Source organism: Merops nubicus, unplaced genomic scaffold (genome assembly GCF_000691845.1).
Source record: "Merops nubicus isolate BGI_N331 unplaced genomic scaffold, ASM69184v1 scaffold9528, whole genome shotgun sequence".
Taxonomy (NCBI): Eukaryota; Metazoa; Chordata; class Aves; order Coraciiformes; family Meropidae; genus Merops; species Merops nubicus.
The window spans coordinates 20,932-32,084 of record NW_008627745.1 but is presented as its reverse complement, the minus strand read 5'-3'; the positions used below and the strand labels follow the sequence as shown (position 1 = coordinate 32,084).

The 11,153-nt window shown below is 39.4% G+C and overlaps 1 protein-coding gene across 1 annotated transcript in view; it reads left to right on the top strand.

Annotated features, from left to right (window-relative positions):
- LOC103778820 (ubiquitin carboxyl-terminal hydrolase 22-A) overlaps positions 1-11,153 on the top strand; it is a gene marked incomplete at its 5' end in the record, with an annotated part of 51,889 nt that overhangs the window by 25,326 nt on the left and 15,410 nt on the right. Inside the window, one exon of the mRNA XM_008946434.1 lies at positions 6,057-6,204. Within this exon, the coding sequence (XP_008944682.1) occupies positions 6,057-6,204 (148 nt within the window). The remainder of the gene's footprint in view (positions 1-6,056; positions 6,205-11,153) is intronic.

The window sequence follows — 11,153 nt, the reverse complement described above, 5'->3', positions numbered from 1 at the left end:
TTCCCTTTCTCACTCAGGTGGCAGGCCTTGAGGTGTCCCTGTCTCTGTAGGTCTGGGCTGGGCTGTGTGAGACAGGCACTGTGTTTTCTCAATGAGTAGTCAGAGCTTTGCGAACTACCTTAGTTCCACTTCAGTAATGTGAGGGCTCTGGCTAGACCATGAGGCTTCTAGTTTTAAGATGAGTGTTTAAAAGCAAACAAATCCAGTTCTGTGCCTTTCCCTGGGTGATAAATCTGCTTTCTTGGCAAGTAAAAAAAATAAACCCCAATCAAAACCAAACAAAGCTATAGTACATGCTGTCACAGAGCATTTAAGATAACTGGAGATGTCTGTACTCAGAGCATGTCTTCTGTATATGCGCTGCTCTGGAAGTTCATTCAAACTGAGACCAACCTAAAATAGCTTTACCTTTCTCTTGTGATTTTCTATTTGATTTTGCCTCTGTGCCTTTTTCACCAGACATAATTCTTCTTGGTCACGGCAGGCGAGTTAAACATACAGGGAAGGTAAAGACCTCTTTAGCCACTCCAGCACAAAGTTGTTTTCTGCTCATACTCAGCACTCATGTGAATTTACAGCCTTTCATGCTGCTTATCAGTCATTAGTTGTATGTTATACATTTTTTTTTTTTTTAGATTTGTTTTTCAATTATTCCCGAGTCTGTCAGGAAAGGAGGTGGAAACAAAAGGCAGGCATACCAATAGGTAGCAGCTGCAGGATTATTGAAACCAGATGTGCAGTTAAATGGGGAAATACCACTCTGCCTAGATAAAAAAATCAGTCGTAGTCCAGAAATGCCAGTTTCTGTACACTGTTAATATAGAAATCTGTTTGCTTATTTAAAAGAGAGGTACTATTATAACCTTGATACCCTTTCATTAAATTGAGGTATTGTCTCATGCTGATGAATATCACTACCTTCTGTTTATGCACATGCTTTTTTTTAAAAATCCCTCGGGACAGGGAAATGAGCATTATGTTACAGATTGAGGGGCTGGGGGAAAGATCGACTGTCTAGGTAATGATTTTTATTTCCTTTTTTGTATGTGGAGCCCTGCTGATGGCCTTGGATGCCTTTTGCTAGACTAGGTACAAGCATGTAACAAAGAACAGGCTGTTATCCAAAATGGGGCTTAAATGCAGCTTTTGCATTATTCTCAGTTGTAATCAAGTTTAATTCCAGGCACAACATTGGGAATCTATTAATGAATGTTGTGTGACGTGAGGGTATATGAATGAGGGAGGAGCAGTATCTGTGATACAGGATTGTGAAGACAGCAGCCCTGTAGTCTCTGTCCTTATATCATGTTGAAATATTGCAGCTGTGTGCTGTGGGAGGACCAAGAAGTGACTCAACCACCTTGAAGCAGAACTAGAGTTTAGTCCTCCACAAGCAAAACTGTGGTGTCTGTAACCAGCCCAGTATATTTAAACTCACAAGCAGTAAATACTGTGTTATGTTTATAGCCCTGTCAGCACTCATTGTAAAATTCTGTTTCCCAGTGAGCTTTAATTTCTCTACATTCAGAATTCAAGCCAAAATCTTGCATTTTTGGAGCAGACTGGTTATCTTTCACGTCCTGACTATGTGCAGTGGTTATAATGAAGATTCCTACGCTGTTGTTGCAGAGGAGGTCTGAATGAAGGAAAGTTAACCAGTGGAGATTTCAGTGCCGTGGTTAAGAATTCCTTTGTAATTGAATTACTGGGGAAACTTTGGGTCGGGTTCTGTCTTGTTTTTATGTAACTTTCCCACCGGGATTAACTTGCTGGTAGTTACCTCAAGGCATCTTCCCCAGTGACAAACGATCAGGGCAAGGGTTAACTTCATCTCCCCTCCACCCTTCTTTTCTGGAGGTGTGATCTTAGGCAAATGGAATGCCAGGGGATCTGGTGAACGCATGCCAGTAAGAGCTCTCCAGGAGAAAAAGAGGCTGTTATGAACATTAAAAGGAACCCAACAATACAGAAACAAGCAAGTTCCTGCTATTTTGCTTCTTAAACAGAAATGCTTGTCCCTGTTTGTTTGTTCAAGATCATTTACTTACATAGCTGTTGTGATGCCTCTGTGATATAGGAAGCTGCAAAGTTCTTCCACCTTGAAGTAGGTTGGTGGTGAGTAATGAGTATCAGATGGTTCTCAGAACTGAGGTTTTTTTCCTGGTAGCATTTCTTGCAAATATGCCAAGCATTGATCTCTGTGTGTTTTAAAAATATCTGACTGCATCAATTAACATTCTCATTTGTGCTACTTGAAACCTATTTCTCAATAGAATCATGACATGAATTACACTGCATAACAAAAAGAATGGAAAGGATTTGGGAGTAACAGATAGTGATGAAACTGGATGGAGGGAAGATAGGACACAGAATCCGTTCATTGAGCCTTTTGGCTGAAAGGGTTTGTGCACTACTTTTTACCTACTGGTATTTGTGTTTTAGTTTTGCTTCACCAACGAAAATCAAATTTAAGATCATCCCCAACCTAAGGTTTATCTTAATCCTTCAGAGAATGCCCATTCAGGATGGTAGGATTAGCAGATCTGTATCTCAGCGTGCCCTGTGACTGGAATAGCAAGACTACCTGGGAATACAGCAGAACCAAGTGCATCCACTCAGATGTAAAGAACAAAGCCTGCTTTATTCCCATCATTACTCATCCTCATGAGCCTATCAAAGTGCTCAGCACAACCGTGTGGGGAGTGGAGAAGTGAGGACAAAAAGGAAGAAGAATGAGATGATTTATGGCTTTGATGTCTTTAAATGGTACGGTGTTGAAATGGCTTATGTATAAAATAAGTTACAAGAAGGGTGCAGGGGAGAAAAAGTGGTTAAGGCTCTTTACATGGACAGGGACGTTGCATTTTATCATGGAAAATACGGAGTTCATGCCGATTTAGTAAAATTTCTTCTCTGAAATAAGTGTAGAACACACAGTGTGTGGAAGCAAAATGGTTTTTCTGACTCATTGAACCATTGCTCTTTGTTGGGAAACCTCCAGTAGGTGTTTTTTTATTCTGAAAGGCACATGTGTTACTCACTCCCTTCATCCACTGTAAATTTGCAGAACGCTTAAAGTTTTAGCTGAGAACCAATTTATAGGGGGAGATTTTAGCTTCTCAAATTGGACTGGAGCCTGGTACAGGATTTATGACTATAAATTCTTGATTACAAAGCTTGGAGCCCTTTTAGTTCTTATGGATGCAGGATAGATCAGATGTATCTGTCCACATAATTGGGAAACTTCTGTGCATGTGGTTCTGGCAGAGGAGGAGGAGAAAGAAGGTCAGATATATGTGGTGGTGTCTTCTTTTTTTGTTGTTGTTTGTTTTGGTGGGTTGGGTTTTTTATCTGTATATTTTTGGTAACAATAATGCAAAACACAAAACCTAGAATCCTTTAGATCCCCTATAGATTCTTCCTGGTAGAATCCAAGAAGTGTTTTAAGTGCAAAAAAAGAAAGTCCCTGTTACTAGGGTTTTGTGTAAGAATGGAGGCTTTGAATCTTAGTTTGGTTTTGGTGGTTTTTTTTTTCTTGGAACAACAATTAAACACTGTTACCAAACATTTTCAAATTACTCGAAATAGTTCTCTCCAATGTAAACAACTGATACTGCAGAAGTGAAAACAGATTTAAAAACCTTTAAACTGTATTGGGAAGAATTGTGCTGTCAAAGTGTTCTAAGTGTGACTTGCAAATACATCACTATTTGTATTTGAACACTGTAATGAAAAGATTTGTACAGTAGTGATTGAATAAGACTTTACATGGACTTTTTTCCTTTTTGTGGGTTGGAACAGCTCTGATAGGCTGCTCTTCCCAGCAGCAAGGAAATGACAGGGATGGGATGGATGGTTTATACATTCCAGTTAAAATACTGCTATTGAATATGCTCAGATTCTTTTTGTTTCATTTTTGGTTTATTAGAATAGTGCAGCTTTCCCCCACCCCCATGTATATTCACAACGTTCTTACCAGATACATTTCTAGTTTCTGTGTGATAATAGCTAATAATTTGATAAAGCTGCTTGTTAGATTCTTCTAATCCTAATGAAGCACTAGAGAATGTAAAATCTGCTGGCAGGTCTAGTGTCTGCGGCGGAGTAATTACGGAGAGTGCTGTTGGTTAAAATGACCAGAGAGCTCTGGGACTAATTGTAAGGAGTGACAGAACAGAGAAGTTTTATTGCTGCAGTTCCCTGAATTATGTTGAGCAGCAGCTGCGTCAGCAGATTTCAATTACCATACCACTGCTCCAGTCCCTTGGTGTCCTTCTTGTTGGCATCAGAGTTAACTATTGATCCGTTTATTTATAGAAGCATTTCGTGGGGTTTGGCTGCAGAGGTATATCTTCTTGTTTGGAAAAAGCAGAGCATGCAATAAAGAGATTCCTTTGCAGGGAAATACACTGAAACCATTTAGAAAAGCCTGCAAATATGAGGACCAGAAGAGAAGCTTGTACTACTTTTTGCCTTAAAGTGCAGCGTGTTTTATCTGGGCAGCTTTGTAGCACGGTACCTGTGCTTGCACTGATACAAAATGCTCACACACTGGGCAGTGAAAATCTTGGGGCTGGGGAAGGAAGCTTGCTCTTGCAGGGAGAGTGAGAAATTATGTTCTGCTGGGTGTTTAAATCTTATTTTTGTTCTGTGTATTTGCTACTTGCTGCCCTCTGTTTGGGAAGAATAATGGAAAATAAACCGCTATCGATTTGATAGGATCTTGGCAAAACATAATTATGGTGTTGCAGGCACCTTTTACTGGCAAATACCTTTTGCAAAGGTTAGGGAAGGCAAAATGGCTTACAGATTTTCACTTACTAAAAATAAAATGTTACTCTGTTAAATACAACCTGGAGGCTAAGCGAATAAACTTTAGTGGGCAGTTTCTAGCTCCCTGCAGGGACACCACAAGTATCTCTGCTTTGGTTTTGGAACTGCTGCCACGGTGCAGGGATTCTTGAACAGTTATAGCAGTCAGCTTGCTCAAGAAGGGACTGTGAGCTTTAGTCTTAGACTCTGGATGCCCAAACTGGCAGCAGCAGGAGTGAGGACCCAGGAAGATGAAAGCAGAAGAGCTGCAGCAGTAGCGTTTGGCTAGAAATGGAGAGGGTAAAGGAAGGACCTGAACCTCGACGCAGGGAAAAACACCCTTAGTATGGAGCAGGAAGGGGTTGCTTTTGTTGGTTTTGTTTATTTATTTTTTTTAAGGTGGGACCTGGATGGATTTTATTTAACAGAGAAAAAAAAAAGGCATGAATTTCTGTCAGCAGTTACCTGTGCTGCCCCACCTCCCCAGCTGTGTGGCACCGCTCAGCAGCAGTGGTTCACATCATGTTTTGCTGACTGAATCATTTGTCTGTGCACTCTCTAATATGCTGCTGGCAAAATCACCTGGGGCAGTTTCAGTCCCTGCTGTAGCCAGCTCAACAGATTTTGACTGAAGCAGATTAAGAAGCAGATGCAGGAGCTGGTCCAGGACCAGATCTGAGGCCAGTGACCTGCGGGAGCAGTAACAGGCAGCTGACTTTCCAGAGGCTAGGTGAGAGAAGTGGTGCCTTGAGCTCTGCCAGCAGCTGTGCTGATCAAGTTGTATCTAAAGCCTTGTGCTGTTCAGCTGTACAGTGAAAGGCCAGTACTGTCATGAGGTGCTATTCTGCTTCTAATTTTTTCCCTAAGATAGGACTGTGCCTGGCCATTGGATGCAGAGACTTACCATGGCTTGGTTCTGAGCTGGTGTCTAATATTCTCATCTTCAGTGTTCGTCCTGATTTTGGAGGGCATTTTTTTAGTGTTCTTCCCCCTTCCCTGTCCCCCCCTTTTTTTTAATTTTATTTTAATCAATCACAAAGTGAAGGCATTTCAAGGGAGAAAACTGAGGTGCTCAGTTCTGAGCTCGTATCTGTGACAAAAACCTGTCTTTGTATTTTATTAAGGCCATCAGAATGGAACGGTTTACATTTATTTGACTAATTGCACTCGAAGTTTTTAATTAATAAATGCACTGAGGCTGTGTAATGTGTTAACAGTCATGTCCTTTTCTTTGCTTTGAGCAGTTTTACTCTGGGCACCGATCTCCTCACATTCCATATAGGTTATTGCACCTGGTATGGACTCATGCACGGCATTTAGCAGGGTACGAGCAACAAGATGCACACGAGTTCCTCATTGCTGCATTAGATGTGCTACACAGACACTGCAAAGGTAAGGCTTGTCACAAGTCTTCAATCAACAAGGAGTATTGCATCAAAAGGAGGTAGAACAATCTCTTCTTAAATCCAGTGTAGTGTCTTCCAGTACAGCAGTCTTAGCAAATTCCTTTTAAAATGCTTGGTAGAATTAAAGGGAAAAAAAATGATAAATAAACCATTACTACTGTCAAAAACTACCTGGGGTTAGAAGCAGACAACCCTATACGTTGATCTGAACCACCATCATATTCTTCTTTTACTGGTTGTGAGTCACTGTCTTTTAAATTGCCATTTAAATTCTATTTATACTTGAGGTAGTTAGAACTCTTACTCAGTGTGTCATGGGACTGGTGAAAATAACATAGGGGAGGCTATGGCTGTTCTGCTTAAATAGTATTGTACTGTATTTATGATGCCAAATTGCTCACAAAAATGTGGAGTAGAAAAAAAATAGTTGTCCATTTTATTAGTCTGTATATAAAAATACATAATTGTACAATATCATAGAAAATAGTGACATGCTTTTAGAGGTTAAGCATCTAAGTCTTGAATTGATCTGGTGATTTATTAAACTATGTATTTCATGTTAGTTAACCAAACTAAATTGGCAGATTGGGAAATTTTCAGTTCCAACGTTTGATCTAGCTTGATTCACTTAAGCACAAAGATTCTTACTGTTCTTGTAAGGGAAAAATAGTTGATACTAGCAAAACAATCTAACAATCCTTAGGCACTAAAAAGAAGCTGTAAAGCACTCAACTTTCCTGTAGTGCTCTTAAAAAAGGCACTTGGAGGTTAGTTTTTTGGCTTGTCAGAGGACTATCAAAGGGAATGCTGGTGCTGCTGCTCTGAAACGCTTTGAAGTCTTGCCTTTTATCTCTTGTGATAGTCTTAGGTGGTAGCAGATGTGCTTGTTGAGATTCATAATAGGTGTCCTCTGAAAGAGCCTTCTCCAAGAAGAGTACTGGTGAGGTCAGGAGCATGTAGAGCAGTTCTTTTGTGGCTACTAATACCTGTCATTTGACAATCCCTAACTGAAATTCCATAAGCCTAATGAAACTAGTGTTGAAGCACTGCAAGGGATGGAGTCTTTCCAAACACTGGCCTCTCACTTCTTAACACTGACTAAACCCACCTGCAAACAGAAATACCTTGGGTATGTATATTGTATCACTGAACCAGTGAGCTAACAAATGTTGAAGCTTTTTTCATCATTTTTCATATAACTGTTGTTTGTATTTTCTCTATACTTCCCTCCTTCATGAAGAAGGAATATTTTCTTCTCAGAATTGTAAAGAAAACATGCAACAATAAAAGTCCCTGCACTCTTTTCAAATTGATAAAGAATCTGAAAGGACTTTGTGCAGTTTGGCTTTAAATGAAGAATCTATCTGATGTATCTTCTGCAGTTACCAACAAAAACCAGCTTTCTCAGCAGTCTCTTCTTGGTTCTATTTGGTCTCTCTAAAAAAGAGGAAACTGAGATGAAACTAAGATATAACTAAGATGAAACTGTGGTCTGTCCTAAAACTTTGAAAAAAAAAAAAATTAGGAGGCATTATTTGGAAAGAGCATCTGTGCTTGTGGGTTCTTTCACTGCTGGTTGGGTATCACAGATGAGTTGAAAACAGACTTTTGAGTTGCTATCATTTCATAATGATTTCAGGCAGCTTGATTTGAGTTAGGGAGTGTTGCACCTTTAGCACTGAGCTTTTTTTCATTTGTGGCAAAGGCACTGTGTACATTCAGTACAAGGACTGTAATTCAGTTATTTAATGGATATCCCTAATTTTGAACTACTTGCATAGCCATAACTAAGCTGTTACAGCACTACTAGTGGGAAGGCATCAGCTCTTGATCCTCAGCATCTGTGCACTCAAATTTCTGTTTCTGAAGAAACAGACTTTTATTAATAAAACTACAGTAAATAATCTATATACCACATCAAGGTAATTTAAAAGAAGTGGTTGAGCAGTTGTGTGGGAACCAAACTGGTTCATCTAAACTAGAATTTCAAGTGTGGTCATAATAAACCACTTTGGAATGAGCTAATTTGCCATGTAATGAGAAATTTTTCCCACTTAGATACTGTGTGCACAGAGACACACATATGCAAGTGAAGTATACACATGTAAAAATATTATTACTAATAGTGAGAATATGTCCTAAAGCTACAATAAGCAAATAATGCCTCCCCTGCCAATATTAAATGTTAGTTTAATTGAATCAAAAAAGCTTTTAAAGCTCCCAGTCAATAGTAATCAGGTTCTACAGTTAACACACAGCAAAGTGAAATAAAGTCACGGGGAAGTTTTGTCCAAAAGCTTTAGCTTGTGGGCATTATCCATCATCACCAAGGCTTCAGGCACCAGTGTAAATGGAAGTGTTCCTTATGCTAAGCACTGTATAAATATCCAGTGATATTTTTTTGTCCAACACTGGTTATTTATGTCTTTTCCATTTACTGAAATTTCTAGTAAGTATCCTAATGCAAGTCAGAGAAAGCTGTGAAGGCTCATTATTGATATGCCAATGCCTAAATTAGGAAAAATATGTAATTTTGTGTGCATTTGAAGATAAGTTTTGTAATACTGCATCCTGGGAAGCCCCACTGTCATGTGGGGCTGTGGCATCTCTGCAGGGCATGTTCTGAACAGTTAGCAGGGCTCCTCTATCTGCTGGAGTCACAGAGCATGTCTCTGAATAAAAGAAATCTAGTCTGGCATGCTTATGCATCACTATTTTTCATTCCAGCAGCTGGAAAATGATGGACTAACTGGAAAGTAGTGTTTGGGGGGTGAGGGGTGAAGCCAAGCTATTAATTACTCCTCTTTGCTGCTCACCCAAAGCATGCTCAAGGTCTGTCCTTAAATGCATACTCCAACTAAAAAGCAAGAGCTTCCTTCAATCTGAATTCTTTTTCCAACATTGCTACTATAACTGACATTTAAAACTGTATCTGCATTATGTGCTGTTCAGTCTTTGCTGGTGGTTTGATAGTGCTCAGAGTTGTGCAGTGTCATTGTACATTGGCATTTGTAGTCCTCCTCACCACAAAAGCTTCCAGATGAGATCTGCAGCTTACTCTACATCAGATATTAGCTTCTTCACCAGAGCATTGCTCTAAACAGCCTTGCTGTGTAGGTAGTGGCCACCTGCTTTGTATTAAAGCCTAGCCATTCACCTGGACCTCAACCTGTATTGATTTCATCCTTAAAATAGATGCTGGCTTTGATTTTTGGTCTCTGAAAATACTTGGATTATAGAAGGTGCTGAAAATGCTCAGACATTGATCCATTGCTTCTTGCATGTGTTCTTAGACTCTTGTCTGAGGGGCAAGTGCAAGGTATAACCTGATCTTCATGTGGGATCTGTCAGGAGTTGCAGGGCTCTTTACTTGTTAGAAGAATGTAAATAATGGGTATTTCTGCCCAGTCTGTAAAGCATTAGGTCAGATTTTACTTGACACAACAGATACATCTTAATTAGTGCTCTGGAAGAAACTCAGGGTTCTAATTCTGCACACTCCCATGACAGTGAGGTTCCAGTCATCCAAACACTTTTTAGCTTGCTTACTTTGTCTCAGACATATTCAAGCTTGGAGAAGCTTAGACCAGAATTGTTGTTTTCTTGCATGGAGTGAGATTGAATTTCGAAAGTTCATGTTCAGCCCAGTGAAATCACTGCCTGTGGGTTTGGGGGTTTTTGTCTTTATTTATTTATTGCAAGAGCAAAAACAATCAAGCAGCAGAGGGTTGCAGAGATGGGCAATTTGTTTACAGAGGTTCAAAAAGCAAGATTTAAAAAAAAAAGGAATCCTGTATTTCTATCCCAAATTTTATTCAGCCAATGTTATTCAGTTGTCTAACAAAAAAAAAAATAGTACTTTAAAGCCAATTGATATTCCTCATTTACCTGGTTTTCATGAAGGATTTTGTGTTTATCTTTAAAAAGAGCTGCTGCAAAGCAAATTTGAAGCCTGGTGCTAGGTGTCATGACAGAGGAGGAATACTGTGCTGAGATTTGGGAGTAAACCAGCACCCTGCTCTGAATTCCACATGGTATTCATAGGAACCAATGAATCTTGTGCTTGTGAGACATCCTCTGCTAGGATCTGTATAAATTTGTGTACACTGCTTTGTCATAAAGAGTAACAGGCATGTGTTCAGAACACGGGGGCCAAAGCAAAGAAGAAAAATTAACAATATCTTGTTTTGATAAATGGTCCTTTCAAAATCTGCCCCTTCTAAAATTCCTATTTTTCCCATTTATAATACGTAATGGAATTTGGAAGTAAAACTTTATTTCAAAACCAAAAGCAATAGTGTAAAAAGTAATCTATAGCTGTCCTTACAGTTGTTATATCTGATTTACCTTTAATAGCCTATTAAATGCCTATGTATTTGGACACAAGTTAATATGCTTGGTTATTGCACAGGCATTGTAGTAACTTCTGGGGTTTGGGTTTGGTTTTGTTTTGTTTTTTAAAAATTGCATTTAATTTGAATCCAACCTTTTAAACTCAGTGTTCTGCCATTCTCATAATTACACCAGTGTATACATTGATGTATTTTCAAGTTAGGCTTTAGCCTTGTGCTGACCAGTCTCTTCCAAGAACACAAATGTATGCAACTAAAACTGACTTTGTAGAACAGAAATGTTGAAGGGAACCTTGAGCACAACAATCTAGCAGCTTCTAGTTCTCAGCTGCATAATATACCTCCTCTCAGCATCTGTTACATATTGACAAGTGTGAGTAGGTGGTAATCTTAGCTTTTTTTTTCCCCTTCTCTCCAACAAAATGTCATGGGAAATAATGTTGAGTGGGTATTGCCCTTCTGTTTTGCTGGGAACAAGCTCACAGAATATTCTTTTGAGACCCTCTCATCACTGGTCCTCGTTGCCTTGTATAATTGAAAAGGGAGTGAGTATTGGTTCTCTCCAAAGGCAGAAATGGCTCTT